General features: G+C 38.8%; 2 protein-coding genes across 3 annotated transcripts in view; one reads left to right on the top strand and one right to left on the bottom strand.

Annotated features, from left to right (window-relative positions):
* Nucleotides 1–3170, top strand: part of ALG6 (ALG6 alpha-1,3-glucosyltransferase) — a 37118-nt gene extending 33948 nt beyond the window's left edge. Inside the window, exon 15 of the mRNA XM_074961603.1 lies at nt 138–3170. Coding sequence (XP_074817704.1) covers nt 138–335 — 198 coding nt within the window. The 3' untranslated portion in view covers nt 336–3170. The remainder of the gene's footprint in view (nt 1–137) is intronic.
* ITGB3BP (integrin subunit beta 3 binding protein) overlaps nt 2415–16705 on the bottom strand; it is a 52426-nt gene continuing 38135 nt past the window's right edge. For both annotated transcript variants that reach the window (XM_074961604.1, XM_074961605.1), the window contains 2 exons: nt 6390–6443; nt 2415–4676 (listed from right to left, as the gene is read on the bottom strand). In XM_074961604.1, coding sequence (XP_074817705.1) covers nt 6391–6443 — 53 coding nt within the window. In that variant the 3' untranslated portion in view covers nt 2415–4676; nt 6390. The remainder of the gene's footprint in view (nt 4677–6389; nt 6444–16705) is intronic.

Raw genomic sequence — 16705 nt, 5'->3', positions numbered from 1 at the left:
AGATGCACACGGTATTTTATAAGAGGTCATCCATATAGAGGATGAGGAACACAAAGCACCTAAGCAATGAAAGTAACTACTTAGTCATTTGACACTGTAAATCAATGTTAACTAATGTATTATTCTTTATCTTGCAGTTTATTGTCTCAGTAACTCTGATGGGCATCCTCACTTTAATGAGTGCCACACTGACTCCTCCACAGAAGCTACCAGATTTATTTCCTGTATCTGTGTCTGTTGTTTCCTGCCTACACTTCTTATTCTTCTTGATGTATTTTAATGCTGTTGTACTGTTGGACTCAAGAAATGGTAGAAATCAGAAGAAAATCAACTAGTTAAATCCTAACCTGTGAAAACTCAAGACTAAACTGGAAAGAGAATATTTTCAGTGAAAATATCAGTTACAATAGGCAGCTCTAAATCACTGTCTTATTTAGTATATTTCCCGTGATCTAATGAAAACCAGGAAACAAGCAGTTTTACATTTAAACACAAAGAATAAGTTAATGACTTTTATTTTAAGGAGGAAGAGTAGCTACTATCAAACAGTGTTTGAAATTTAACTTGACTTGTTATATTCTCAAGAACTTCTGATATGGTTTTGCAATATGAAAAGGCTATTTGTAAACTGAAAATAATTAAATGCAGGAAGTCTTGACCCTTAACTAGCAGTGCCAGTTTAATTTAGCAAAGCCATGAATATAATTTGCTAGTGTCGAGTCATACATTTCCCAGCATGAAATGTGGAAGAGATACAAAGTAATATGGGTTAAACAATAACTCTTGGTTGCTGCTTCTAAGTGGCATCTCTTGCTGGCCTCTTTTGATTACATAAATTAAACTGCCTTGTATACTATTTCACTGTCATCATGTTTTCATATGATATACTTAAAATCATCAAGGCCACTGCACTAATATCCATGACTCACTATCATAGTTCATGGTAACATCAACATCTTACTCTGGCAATAACCCATTTACCAGCTGAAGTCCATTTTTATTCTAAGAGTTTCAGGGTGCTGTGGTTGCTGCTATTGTTTTTCCTACATCTTTTTTCATATGGGTAATATAAGTTACAAACTACACAGCTCTGTAGATAATTGTCAATTTTATGACCTAAATGGAATGGTCAGTTTTTAAATTAAAATCTGGTTAAACTGCATTTTCTTCTCCAGAATGTTCAAAATGTATTGTAGGCCAAAGTCCTGTTTCATCAGCCACAAGCTGAACTGTAGGGTTTTGCTGAAATAATATGAAAATGACTAAATGGGCAGAGTAGTCCTTGCATTATTTATGCTGTCCCAACATTCTGGGTCACAGAACTTTTGTACTGAAAAATGTAGAAATGCAATGTAGAAGTTGATAGACGGGGGAGAGAACTGGAGTTTTGGACAGCTGGCTATGAGAGAGTTGATGCTGCTTGCACATGGGAGAGACTGTATCTCTCTCTACTGCTCCCTTCTCGTTCCTGGTAGTAGCTACCTCACTTACTTCCCTATGAACAGCCAGAACTGCATCAAGCAATACTGGATAATCCCATTTACAGAAAATCTGTTACAATGTTCAATAGCAAAAGCTAATTTTGACATGTATTCTGTTAATATTAGGTTTCAGATTTAATGCTCTACTGAGATGAACTGAACCAGTCTATACTTCTATACAAGTTATTGTTACAAACGGTCAGCAGATGCAGGAAGACAACACTGCCTAAGTTTACACTGTTCACCTTTAGCTGAGTTCCTGTTCAAGTGATTAATACATCTAGGATTTTATTGCATTAATGTTGTGTTAAGGCACCAAGAGCCTTGGGTAAGTGTCTTTTAAATTAGTATTTGAAAAATAAAAAGGTTTTATATAACCAAAATAACAGCTGAGATACTACAGCATATTTCTGAAACAAGGAGTGAGTGGATTCTGTTGCAAATCCTATTGATGTGGAATAAATTCCAGACGGAGCTACTTGTTTGTTAACTTTATCTGAATGGCACTCTGCATAGTATATTAGTAGCTCAGAGAACACAAACTAATTAATGTAATTTATACAGCACAAAAGCAGAAAGCATGAGAACCCATATAAAAGGGCTGAATGGGGGGGAAAAGAGCCCTTGAACTGGTATCATTGGAGATAGGTACAGCCTAGAAGCCGAAATCAGATTGGGCACATGTGAAAGGATGAGCCATCCTTGTTTAAGAGCATTCTCATATTAACCTGATTACTCTGAGCACAATATCATAGTGTCATTGACATTAAAGTATTCTAGAGCTGTCACTGGTGTGTAGCATAAGACATGAATGTATGCAGCAGGTGTTTTATGAACTAACTTCCCCATGTATGAATTATGAGGTCACTTAAAAGAAGTGTCTACCCACTGAGTTTACATTTCTTTAATTAAAAGAGGCAGTTTACGTGTTGGTGCAACAACTTGTCTTAATCTTTTCAACAAGTAATTACCAACACTTTTAGCAGCTTTATTTTATACAAGGTAAAACATTCCACTTAACATATAAGGCATTACTGAACTGCAATTATATATGTAGACAGACAGCACTTGACCTAGCGTATGACAGTTTATTCCAAGCTGTAACTGTAACCTTTCCATAAACATTTAACATTCTTCTGAGAGGGTGCTACCATGATAATTATCCATGTGTAAGGCATGCAGTATTTCCATCCACAATAAAGTCTTTTCTTTCTTTTAAAAAAGGAGTGGGTAATTTATGTGCATCAACCATAGAAAGAGGAATCATTGTCCACAGTGACTTTGAGAAACACCTACAGAATTCTGCACAAATAAACTTAGTGAAACACTACCAAAAGTTAAAGCAGTGTGACGAACCTCTACTCTCAATAAAAGAATGTGTAAAACATCCAACTAAGATGGAAGAAAGTGGAATGGTTTCACATTTCAGTTAGTCTCTTCTGTCTTGTGTTCATCACAAGATTAGGGACAAGTGCTTCCCACCATATAAAAACATTAGTTTTGTGTGTATCTCTTTTCTTTGTCCTTCAGGTGGCCTCTAAGGGTGATAAAGCATGCAGAATGTAGAATTGGGAAATGGTTCTTACCAGACCCAGCTGTTTCTGAAAGGCAAAAGCTCAGTATACCAAGAGGTCAAAGAAACAGTAAGTGCTTTAATAGCATTAAGGTACACATAGAGTAATATCTGGAGCAACATCTTAACATATATAGTCTGGCATTTTCTGTTTTCCTTAATAAAAAAAAATTGCTATCCTTTGTTGTTCTGACATTATGAGGTCAAGGTAAAAATCATTTACTAACTTGACATCAGTTGCTGACTGTCCCTTCTCTAACTTAAGACATTCTGTGTTCTCTTTGCACACTAAATGCCTTTTTGAATCAGGTTGCATACCCATTAAAAAGGGATGTTTCTGCTATTTCAAAAATATCTACATTTCCAGAGTGGTTGTAGAGTATACAAAGCTGGCAACATCTCTGCACCACTCATCATTTTAGTTTTATCTAACTCAAAACTTCAGTTGTAAAATGCTAGTTGCCTCCTGGTTTGAGAAGCACTACTCTACAATGGTGGAAAGGAATAATATTCAGACTCCTGCACCTTTTTTGTACATCTCCTGTACTTGTTACCCAGCACACAAGAGAGGCCACAGCTGCCTTTACAAATTTGGCAACTCTGCCTGAAGGTGGAGAGTTTTCAGGGTAATCAGAAATATGTAAAGGATGGCGCAAACAACAGCAAACCCATTTTTACACCAACTCTTCCCTTATGTTACTAAGTATGTACACTAGACTAAAGTAAGCACTTCATCATTCTCTAAGTACATGCATGTAAACAGTGAGGGCCTGCCTCGGATACCTTTACTAATGTTCAGTTATGCCTTACTCTACATACATTCTCATTGAAGTCAATAGCATCCACTTGTGCAGTATAAATATGGCCGTGGGTTAGGGAACCTGTCTGAAAACAAATTGGACTTGTTGAATATACAGAATTAACCCTACCATAATGTAATTTCCCAGGTTATATGATCACAATCAACCAAATATATATAATTTTGCAAACACCCAGTTTGGAGTATGTCCGCATTTGCTGAAAATGTCATGGAACTGCTGCAACTTATCTTATATAGCATCTCATTAACTTTTGGGTGAGCTGATGAACTGCATAAGCAAAGCCCTACAAATTGTCACGCAGTCGTTGCTACTCATGGTAAAACCGGCACCCACTGCTAGAGATGGAGCATATCATTACTGTGAAATTTTCAGTCTCTCTGAAGGCCTGGGAATCAGTATTCATCCTTAAACATGCAGCTTCTTCCTGCTCAATGCTAAAAACATATTACAGTCTTTACACCAAGGCAGCACAACTACTGTTTGTAATAACGCTACATGGCAAACGTAGTTTATACTCTGTACAGCAGTAACTCTACATCAGCTTGTGGTACATAAACATGCATAAAAGAGCCATGAAGAAATGAATTATTTACATTGAGATCATCTGGTTGTGCACACTGTAAAGTTTAAATTAGATACCAGAAATTTTATCTAGATGTGCACCTGCCTAGTGCAACGAGCAATCCTTCATTGGTATTTGCTGGGGAAGATAGATTTACAGGCATTTCTTCTCTCCTTTTAAGTACAATAAAGCAGATGTAGAACTTTGTGTTGATCCGGTATGCACTTTTCCCATAATGCCTGTGGGGTTAAAAGAATGACTGAAATAAGACTTAATTAGACAACTTTACCATATGCATATTCTGTTCACAATAACGTATCTGCCTAACCCTAACTCATTATGTAAAAACACATAATGCAACAAAAAATGAACAATTCTCTGTTTCTCTTACATTGGAGTAAAATGTTTTTGATGTTAGAAGATAAAAGGGTGTTTTTTATTCATAATTCATTCTCCTGGTACTGTTGAAAGTCAAAGTGGACAATCTAATACTGCCAACTGCAGAAAGCTTTTTCACCATTACCAGATTTACTATTTGCTTTTTTATAGTAAGAACATTAATGGACTGTATGTTTGTCACTTACACAAGAACACAATAAAAGCAGGAAAAGGTACATGTCTTTAGTAGGCACAATTGACAGAGGTTGATATCACTGACTACCTATTAGAAAGCTTCAACAGTGTCCTGTCTTGAAGACATGATTAAAAGTTGCACTGTAGATTTGTGGCATTTTATTTTTTTAAATATACACATTCTGTGAATATCTGTGAGCCAGCTCCCCCTTCTTCATACTATATTATGAATATTCAGAATAACCTGACTTTATAAAGAGGGGTATATGCTCATACCTTCCATCAATCCCCATTAATCTGCAGATAAGTCTCTATATCTAAAGATGAAAATATGTCTGAAAAGAATTTGTGAAACATGATACCCTGAGCAGACAGTTTTCTTATGCGTAAGTGGTGTTTTGCTGATTGACAGGGTCAGTCTCTAGTTGGGCTTTTGCTTATGTCACTGGAACAGGGAGAAGAAGCCAATGGAATAACAGAAATTGAGCACCCCCAAAGCTTGCCTTGTGGCTTCTGTTAGCTCACCAGTGTGATTGGCAAAAAATAGAGTATAAAAAATAGGTGAGCGGCTGGGTGATGTGACATATCTGGCTTAAATTAAATTAGAGAAAGAAAGGAACTTTGTTAAAAGGAAATTTTGTCCAGAAAGTGCAAACAGTAAATCATTAACACACTGTCCACAAACAAGAGAATTCAAAAATAGGCTAGCAGCAAACCCAGGACATTGCTAAAACATGTGAGGGTGGAGCATAAGGAAGTGGCATTATCAGGTGGAAATGGTTCCCTACACAAACCCTCCCATTGCCCTTTTGAGCCGAGGAGATGGCATCACTACTCAAACAATGGCCAGCAATGTCTCCCGAGCAGCATAGGCCTCAGGAATAGAATAGAATAGTAAATTTATTTGTCCAGGACAGGGGCAGGCAGTCCTCTTTGAAGTACCTCATTAGGAGAGTCACTCATAATTTCTAAGAAGGTATAACCTGTTCTAACACTCAAATTCTCTTATTCCTTTGGTCACATGTGCCTATTCAAGTGTGGAATATTTGAAAAACCTTCTAGTTATCACCTGACCTTGGTGACTTGGAGAAATCCTCCTATAAGAGTCTCCAGTAAGATTGGTTCTTATTGAACCTACAGAAATCTATTTGCACAGCAAATCAGCAGAAATTTTAAGAAGTAGATTAGTTTTTTATTATTGAGGTATTGCATTCATGAGCAGCAATTTTCTTCAAATCAAAATACGACAATTTGATCATGCACATTTGTACCTACTATGATCGTTTGCAAATGCTTAAATAAATTCAGTCCTTATAATTACCATTAATTGTAAACATTAGTTTGTGTAGTCAAACACTAAAGTGAGAAAGCTTGCTTACCTCAGTTAATGAGCGATTTAAGGAATTCATAGCTGTTACCAGATTGTACATATTCTGTGGATGAAACAAAGCCAAATTTTCACAAACAGAATGATGTTTTATTTGTAAAATAGAAATCTCAAAATCAACATGCTGCTGAAGTAAGATTTCCAGAGTTCATAATTTGTCAATATTGTAAACTGCAGTTTTTAGAATGTATGTTTTGCTATTTACATTTTCATGATTCCATTACTTAACTCTGACCACTTAAAAATACATTAAGATTTTAAATATATAAAGGTTTGGATAAACACCAGGAAATATAAAATTAAGAGTTACAGTAATTTAATGTGTATTCTATCAGGGCTTGAATGGAAATATTGACAGATAAAGAGAGACTAGAACTGCTCATTTGTTTACATGCTTCTGCAATCTAGGATTAAGTTGTTTGGGGTGGAATCTTAAATTAAATGCAGATGCACAGACAATATTAAGCGAAGTCTTATAGCCTATGGACATTTTACATATGGGGCACGGTGGGCAAGGTTTCCTGTTCATTGGAAGGGTGGAGTTACCAGTTTCTTGGGGATTCTCTTACTTTAAGGGAATCCCACAATAGGGTAGGGCTAGCACAGGTGGCCTTATGGAAAAGATGTATCAGAGGCAGGGCTTGGGGCCTAAGAATGGTCTGGAATGCTGCTGTATACTTGCAATCTGGAATGGCCACTTAGTGGTCTGTGGGAATGTCTGCATTGCTGCCAGCTCAGGTCATACCCGCACTCACTGATTTGTATTTGCATGCTAAAACTAGAAGTGTAGCCGTGACAGCATGAGCCTCAGGCCGGGCTAGCAGTGTACATATGTGCCTTGGACAGAATTGTACTCTGGGCAGTTCACTTGTGCCGCCACAGCTACCCTTCTGTTTTTAGAAGCTAGCTCAGTCAGAACTTGCATAGGTATGGCTACCTGAGCTGGATATTACACCTCCAGCGCTAGTGTAGACACACCTTGTGATGGGGTATACAAACCCTGCTCTAGACAAGAATGGGTTAAAGAGCAGCTATGTGCTCAGCCCAACCCAACCCACCCCACCCCACCTGAGAAGCATGCCAGACGTAGAGGAGGAGTCTTAAAAGGGAGAAACCCAGCTTAGAACTTCCTAGCCCCAGTGGGGGACGGACCTCTCATTCTCAGCTCCAAGAGGAACAAGCTGCCTTTGGTAGCCTGTGAACATGGAGCAGTCATACAGATGGCTGAAGGACCATGCAGGATAGAAGGGCTGATGCTGCTCTCTATTTCTGTTAGTTTAATATACTTTCTTTTGTTACACTGGGAATTGGGAGAGGGGTCTGGCCCCAGGGCAGACCCTTACTGAGAATGCAAGCTCCCCGAGGAGATAGGCTAATGTAAGAAGTAGCCTAGGGAAGAAGCAAGAGGTCTGACAAGACAGACCTTAACTGCTTGTTAGAGGGCGCCTGGGCCTGGGTTCCTCTACAGTGTCACTGAAGAGGCGAGCATGAAGAGCCCAGACACAGGGGCACAGTAGCTCTATTGGGCCTAGATCTGGGCCACTGACCTGACGTGAGGTTGTGGGACTTTGAGTGTACTCCAAAAGGGGTGAGACTACACATGACCTTGCCAGAGGGCTGAGTCACAAGATGAAGGAAACCAGCTGTGGACCTGGCCAGCTAAGCTACGAAGACAAAAAAATCCTACAAGGCCACACTCAGGCCCAGTGCAGCGCTTTGAGTCACTTTGTCACAGAATCACTGCAGCTGAGCAAGGGTTAGAGCAGCTCTGAGGCCCGTAACAGGATCGCTGCATTTTATGTGCTAATGATTCTGCAGATTTTGTTTCTGTCCTTATTTTGGGCAATGAGCCAGTCAGAGTGAGCTCAAGATCATGTATGGCTGGAACATCTGGCTATCACTCACGCTGTGTGAGAACAAAAAGGGAGGGAAGAAGGGGAAATGCAGATATCATGAGTGGAAGGCTGTTAGGCCTTCATGGTCTGTTTTAGCCAAACTGGGTGAGAATTGATGGAACCTGATTGTATTAGCTTCAGAAACGCACAAGATTAGATATGACCACATTCACACTCAGGAGAGAATTTTCCCCTATATTTTCCACCATACTTTGGCCTGCATAAAGTAGTTTTTGCTTTCAGTGGATTTCTACCTTACTCTAGGTTTCAGTAGCACCAGCCACTTGTATATTTACTGCACAGTTTAAGTATTTTCTTTTCTGTTTACATCCAGTTGCGTAGGCTTTGGTGATACATGGTCTAGGGGAGTAGGGAAGTAGCTGGTCCCTGCATGACTGAGAGGAGTAGCTCAATCAAGTGACTCCATCCTTAGTGTGCATATGCTTACACCTACCATCTTTCACAGACCAAGGCTTCACCTTTACGAAGGGTGCGGGGGAAGAGTGCACACGTATGAAGGTCCCACATTCCCAGTTTGGCTGTTGTCCGCAAGGCTCAGGATGCCTGTCCCAGCAGCCCAGTGAAAGAGTACAAGCAATGGACTCACAGTTTCCAAAATAGTGCCTGGGTCTGGGCCAAACCTGAGAAGGAATTCTGGCCTAGTCTAGGTTTGATAAAGTTATTTCATAAAAAATACATCCAGTGTGATTTACACCATGTGTATCTTTATTTATAGCCTTCTACCTACTAAACAAATTTTCCTGTTTACACAAGGAGCCATTAAAAAGAAAATTCTACTGACAGTTGCCTGTATTTAGAATAGGGAAATAACTGACATCACAGATTGTATGGTGTGGTAACTGACAGTAACAGACTGATTTAATAGTGATCACTGTATTTCCAAACTGCTGGTTTCTTTGTGCTAACTGTGATTTCTGAATAAAAAAATCCTTACTTGTAATAACTCTTTACTTGCCCAAGTGCAAGTAATTGCATAAGAAATCCACCAGTGCAAAGAGATACAAGTTACACAGTCTGAAAAAGTATCTTGATAAAATATCTCACTCACCCTGGGTTAGACTCAAACTGCATTCATTAAGTGAGGTTTTTCTAAGAACTTTCAGTCTAGCATCTTTGAAGAAATATCTGTATTTATAGTTTTCTTTATACACATAGTATTAAGGGTTACGTATTTAAATAACCAACAAAGAATATGACCTATTATAAACCCCATAGATGCTCACATGACTTACTATACCTGTCCTAAGTTTGCATTTTTCTTCTTTGTGATGCTAAAAGGACGATCAGGTCCATCCTATTCTCTGCCTGTGGAACATAATAGTCTAGTCTCCTGTGGGCCTCATTTACTTTACTCTCATTTCTGTTGCTGGGTTTTGTGTGCGGGTGTGGGGTGGTGCTGGTAGCCTGTGACACACAAGAGGTCAGGCTAGATGATCTAGTGGTCCCCTTTGGCCTTAAAAGCTATGACTCAAAACATAACAATGAAGCAGCATTTTCATAATTGTCAACACCTCTACAGACATACATCTTAATTATGATCCTCTCCCCCCCCCCCATTTTAATAAATACAAACCTAGCAAAATTTACTTAACTTTCACTAAGGTCAAATCCTGTCTTGGTCACTGCAGCTAGAAGAAATGTTACCCAGTGCATCCCCTGCAGCTGAAAACCCATACACCAGCGCAGAATTCTCTGATGTTGGCCAGAAATGCAGAGGTGGGAGGATTATCACATTCTTTGCTCCAGTAATAGCCCCCAGCTAGCAGATGCTGCTCTCTGCAGCACACACACCAGCTGGATAACAGGGCTGGATATGATACCCTAAACTAAAGTCCTTGGAGTTTCAGTGCACAGACATGCATGGTAGTTGCCTGACTACTAGGTACAAATCCTGCCCTGCTGCTTCTGTGGTATGGCAGAAGTTCCCAGGTGCCGTTCCCTCCCAATCCACATGTATAGCAAAAGGGCAGGATCTTCCCAAGGTCCGTCTCCCGTTCCTCCCTCTATCTCTCCCCCACCACTAAATTGGACATTTACACATCTAAAAAGGAGAGAGAAAAAAATGTTCACCTGTCAGGTGCTATAAAACCAATCTTCTCCTAAATGTGCCAGAATAATTTTTCTCTACCTCAACCACAGTTAAAACCTTCACTCTATTCATTACTGTCTTTTTATAGTATTTTTATTTAATAAAACCTATTAAGACTACCATACAAATCTCTTTACTTATGCTTTTATCTTTTAACTGATCAATTTTTATATTGCTGACATCCCTTCTTCACCATTTGCTCATTTAAAAATTCATAGTATATGAGCTATGTCTCTGGAGAAAATGTCTATAAAATTTGTTACAGCTGGCAAATGTGTATGAGTCAGTGATAGCACATGACTAAATGCTTCACAGAAAATAAAATTTGTTTCTGTAGTAAGCAGAACTGTTTAAATGTTATTTATTTTTATGTTTCAAAGAAAATATATTGTGAAGTGCTGCATTGATTTAATACACAACAATGTCTGTGTACACGCTGTACAGGGAAAATTTATGAAACCTTTGCACAACTCCTTTAATTGAATTTTCCAAATCTCTCACCACACACAAATAATCAATATCTTCTGCAGAGAAAACCAGTCAGAATTATTACAGTCTTTCTTTTCAATTTTGTTGTCATCAGCACATATAGAGCACCTGGATATTTGTAATGTCTGGGTAGCAAGTTATTTACACCTCTTAAACATAAGATTGCTATTAAGTGAGTTCAAACTGTTTCTTTATTTAAAATAATTATATTCCCAGGAGAATACAGATAGAGTATTTATAGTCATGTAGGAGTTGCTATACATATTCATGTTGTAATGAAGCAGTAGTTCTTTTTAATTTTTCATTAAGCTTCATACTCTAAAGCCTTGATCTGTCAGATTATTTTTTTTAAATTGATTCTGAAAAAAGTAGATAGGAATATAGGGAATAAACAAAGGTGTGAAAGTTCATGAATCAATGTGGTTGATACCCACACAGAGAAGGTAAGTTGACAGTCCAGTATATACATATGTCTGAAGTCTATAGCCGTGTATCTCATGTGCATTTCTGTCAGCCAACAGTTAATAGCTTAATATTTCATCTGCATAGCATAGGATGTTAAATCATTGGAGAGGTTTGTAACTTACTCCCCAAAAAGCTCATGTCTCTGACCTCAGACACTTTCCAAATTTCAAAATGTATTTTATATTTACACTCTAAGGTGCACATGCAACACAGTAAAACCAGAGCCTGCTGGGAAAGATTAAAAAAAAAAAAAAAAACAACGAAGAGAGAAAAAATAGTACACTCTGAGTCAAAAGAAACGGTCTACAATCCTCTTACCCATCAATGGTAGTTCTCAAATGGACAAAGTTAGTCTCTCACTTCAACCAGGACAACCACGTGAACCTAACTAAAAATTCAATGGCATTGCAGAAGTTGGGCACTGGTCAAGGCACTTTTTGCTTTCTCCAGCCTGTAAGGCCATCGAATTTTCCGTAAGTACAATTCCGAGCTTGGGGGAGGACACTTGGATGGAATGAGAAAAGAGCTCTATTCAAGCTTAGCCAAAGGAACAGCTTTTATCCAGACAGTGCAAGCTACAATGAAGCAAAAATCTCTGAACAGCATTAATGACTCAACTATACAAACAAACAACAAAACGAAGGGGAAGCTGATCTTTGTCTACTAAAGAAATCCCTTTTACAGTTTGCTTGTTCTTAATTGTCTGTCATGAAAGTGGAGGATAATGTCCAACTAGTTTAGGTTTGTAAACACTCCCTAAATACAAGAGGGTGGGATTATTTCTTGAAAAGAGAAGGTTGGACAACTCTGCCACAGGCTGTTTGTGCAGAAATACAAGGGTCAAATTCTTTCCTGCATCAAGGTGAAGGCAGTCAAGGGGCTGGTTTTGGCTCCTTAATTCTCAAACTGTTCAATGAAGGTCATAGTTTGTAGCTGAGTTCACGCTCTGAGACTCTCTTTCATTGAACAGTGACCTGAGAGTATTTAAAGACAAGCTTTAGATGAGACAGGGATCTGAGACAATTTAGCTTGACTGGTGGTAAAGGTGAGGTTTTAACTATAGGTCTCTCTCCAACCCAAGAGGCTTTTTAGGTTTAACAAAAATTATCTAGCCACATTCTTAGCCTCCACAAAGGTGATGGCCAATACATCTGGGAAGACAACAGCATGTCTCCTGATGTAAATCTTGTTTGGGTATAATTGCAGGCTACTTGAGTACCTTGGGTTGCTAGAGGCAACTTCTTGCTGGCTGATGTTGAGGCAGTGAGTTTGAGCAGCCGTAGTCTAGTAGCAACTGATGGTTGAGAGCAACTGATGTTTGAGAATTTTTGCATGAGTGACCGAAAGACTCAGTTGGAGCAGGGTGCACTGCTTGCATAGAGGAGTAGTTATTTGTCTTTTTCTCAGCCTCCTCTGGTATACCAGGTATAACCAACTAGAGCCAAGAAAACTGCACCATCCATCCTGTGAGGCACAGCAAGACTGTGGAGGCTAACAGGAACCTTGAAACCCCCTAGACTGATGTCTCATACAGCTGTAACTTCATTAGTTGCACATGCCTGTTCCCATGTGATTGAGTGAAAACTCATCTGGTTAAAGACTGACTTGTTCACCTGAAAACCAACATTGTTAAAGACTGTGTGCAAGGAGAGGCAGAAATTGGTTCCATTACGCTGTACAAAAAGAGGTAGGAAGAAAAACTTCCTTATTGGTGCTGAGGAAGAGTAATTGTAATACAAATATGAAATTTACCCAACTTTTTGCAAGGATGAGTATCTGGAAAATGGGCTCATTTTCCTATTTTAATATAGCCTGGAACTTAAGGCTCTGAATATATTTTTTCTTGATACTGTAAATATATGATCATTTGAGAATCTTTAGCCAGAAGACTCTCTATTGCGCCTTGCAGAACACAACAGACTCATTCATGGGCATGGTTCATGCTCATTTTAGTGCTACACTGTTTTTCTTTACAGGAAATGTAGAGAAACTATTAATATTTTGTAACTGCCAGCTGAAGTTGCTTCACTGTTTAGAATTGTATCATCGTCAATCCTCTAAATGCTCAAACTGTTAAGCGTTCTTTAAAATATGCATAGTGCAACCTATATATTTATTCTCAACACACAAAGCATGTTTTGGACTGCAGCAAACTGACTAGATTTCATCTCTTGGCAGCTGCTCTAGAGTTTGCTTACATTTTATTCAAAAACATTTTGTTTACTGTAAATGCTAGTCATGGACAAACAATGATGCCATTTTTTATGCTGATCACACAAAATGATATACTGAGTTCTACATAATGCTGCCCATTGACTAAGGAATTTTCTGTATTAAGTTGTTTTAAGCAGAGGTTGTTTATGTAAAGTAAATAAATTTCATGCCTCACCATGTGATGATAATGTGACATTCCATCTGTATCAAGCCACAGAATAGTCATAGGTTTCAAGTTTTGAGCGTAACTAATTAAAAATAATTATGAAAAAAAACCACATCCAAAACTAAAAGGGTAAAGTAAAAAAATCTCCAAATACTTTCTTGTATCACACTTTTTCTTTGCTCCTCTTTTTCCCATATTTTTAAAGAAAGCAAAATGAAGCTCAGTCCTTGTTGAAGCAGAATTAAAATAGATAAAGTTGTAACAAAGTTGATAAACTTATTAAAGTGGTAACTATGCTTCTGCCCTACTTTCAGACAATGAATTCAGATTCAGGGTGAAAATCTCATCTAACAAGCATGACAGTTGGCATGGGCTAGTTTCTGTAGCACAAATGGGCCTATACATTTGCTTCACTGTGGCAGCTAGAAAGCATTTCACAAGAGATGTTTCAGAGTAACAGCCGTGTTAGTCTGTATTCGCAAAAAGAAAAGGAGTACTTGTGGCACCTTAGAGACTAACCAATTTATTTGAGCATAAGCTTTCGTGAGCTACAGCTCACTTCATCGGATGCAAGAGAGGCACCAGCTGCCTGCCAGCAATGCTCCAAGATGCTCTCCATTGGTTTTCACTGGCCAAGAGGCTCAGGAGTCCATTGTGAAGATAGCAGCGCAGACTTCCCCTCACGCTTTTCAAAACCTCAGCTTACACAAATGATCAAATTCCACCATAAAAGATGGTGCAACTTGTTCCTTTTCTCTCTGTCATAGTCTCCTCTGAGCCAGCAAGACTGTCTTGAATTTCATTTTTTTTTTCCACTGTAGGAGGAGAATTCCCCACAGCAGGAGGTATAGGGAGGGATTTGCAGCTGGGCAGAGGCAATCCACGTTGATTTGATGGCTTGCTATCTGGAACAGTTTCTGTTGGTTGGAACTTATGGTGGACAAAAAGTTCATCTTCCTTTTGCCGTTACAACATAGGATAGTAGAAATTCCCTCCTTTTTATTTTTTTCAATTACACGTATCTACATTTTAAATTAATTGATGGGCCTTAGAGCACGTCTCTTACCCTCACATTTATCTGTCATCAGAGAATAATGGGTACTTGATAGGGGGTGTGGGGGGGAAAGCACGAAGAACACATGTAGGGGTTAGTGAGTCAATGGTAGTGGACTGACTACTAATGGCTACAGTGTTTCATCGGATTATTTCTTCACCAGGGAATTTCAGAAGTCCATGAAAACTCAAAGAACCTGTGTTCTTATCCAGCTTTACCCTTCATGTTATTAGAAATTACTACTCCCCTAGTGAGACTCCGATCATACCTGTCTGTTATATGTCTCCCTAAATTCCATCAGGTAAAACAGAGAGGGAAGTTTGTTTACATCTGAAAGAAACTTTGTAATGACAACATACTTGAGTTATGAAATGAACAGAGGCACTAGAAGCTCTAACTTAGTATGCGATGCACGTCAAATATTTTATTGGATATGGATCAACTATTGTCCAGATTCATGATGGTTGTTTACACCTTTGCTACAGAAAGATGGACTTTTTTTTTAAAGTTTAGAATTTGCAGAACATTGTAGAGATTTGGGGGGGAGGGATTGAAAGGCCTGTTGCTAGGAATTTAGTTTTGCTTGTTGTATACATTAGAAGATATTCATTATTATTTATTAAACACAGTAAAAGAAAGGAGAAAAAGGCAAAAAAAATGTAGCTTTAAAAAACCAAGTCAGTCTTCATATTAAATTCCTTTATAGTCTCTTCTCCCTCTCTCTATATTGACAGATTTTAAAACAAAAAATTCTTTCTTGGATGGTTTTTTAAAATGACATTAAATATTTTTGTTGGGGGGAAAAAAGTATTAATTATATACTGTAGCTCTCAGGTTTTGCAGTTTAAGTCTGATCCTGTTTCTTCCTAAAATAAACCAACTGCACAAGAGAACAGAATAACAAGAGACGGGAAAAGGCATCTCTGTCTCTGTGGCTTGCAGGTTGGCTGATTGAAGACTACAGATACATGACCCAGTTAGCTCCTCTTGGACACCAGCTCTACTTACCTGGGCCTGGTAAATGGTTGGCTAGGATCGTCTTATTTCCCTTTGGCCAGTATAGGGGAGGCACAAATTTTAATTTTGATCAGCCCACTCAGGAATCATTTTTATGACCTTGCCAAACTGGATATGCCCAAGAGTGGCAAGGTTATATTTACCTTGGCTGGCTAAGCAAGACTCTTTTTAGAGAGCAAGCAAACAGAGAAAGAGGACAGGAATAATAATACCAGCTAGCTCTTATACAGGGCTTTCCATCAAAGTGCTTAAATAGCAGGTCAGTATCATTATCCCCATTTTATAGATATGAAAATAAGGCACAGAGAGGGGAAGTGACTTGCCTAAGGTCACCCAGCCAATCAGTGGCAGAGCTGGAGCCGGAACCCAGATCTGCGATTTCCAATCCAGTGTTCTATTCACTAGGCCACACTGATGCCTAACAAAGACAGGAGTGGAAACTGACATGAAGGAGGGGGTTTGCATCTTGGGAGTTGCTTAGGGTACAGCCTTGGAAATGGATACTGTTGTTTTGGTTCCCTTTCCTCACTTGATCCAGTCACAACATCTTTCAGGATCAGCAAAAAGGCCCAGTGATGAGATGGTAAATCTCTGGTTCCCAGAGTGCAGTGGAGTGGAGTGCAGGTTACTTTGATGGTGATGCTGCTGCTCCAAAGCTTCCTGCTACAGTAAGTGCCATGCGCTTTCCAGAAAAGAAGTTTCCTTAAATGGTGTCAATCTCATCTCATCAAAGTTGTGCAGTCAGAACAAATTTACAATAGTTATATATTGACACTTCTTCTTGTCTTAAAGATGACACTGGTCTGCTGCTGTAACAATTCACCAGAAAGTTTGGAAGCCCCCAATCAACAATACATTACACTAACTCAGTTCGCACCATTTCTTTGTTTTGTACTCG

Source organism: Natator depressus, chromosome 8, assembly GCF_965152275.1.
Source record: "Natator depressus isolate rNatDep1 chromosome 8, rNatDep2.hap1, whole genome shotgun sequence".
NCBI lineage: Eukaryota > Metazoa > Chordata > Testudines > Cheloniidae > Natator > Natator depressus.
Note: the sequence above shows the minus strand (reverse complement) of the source record. Positions and strands in the feature narration are given on the sequence as shown.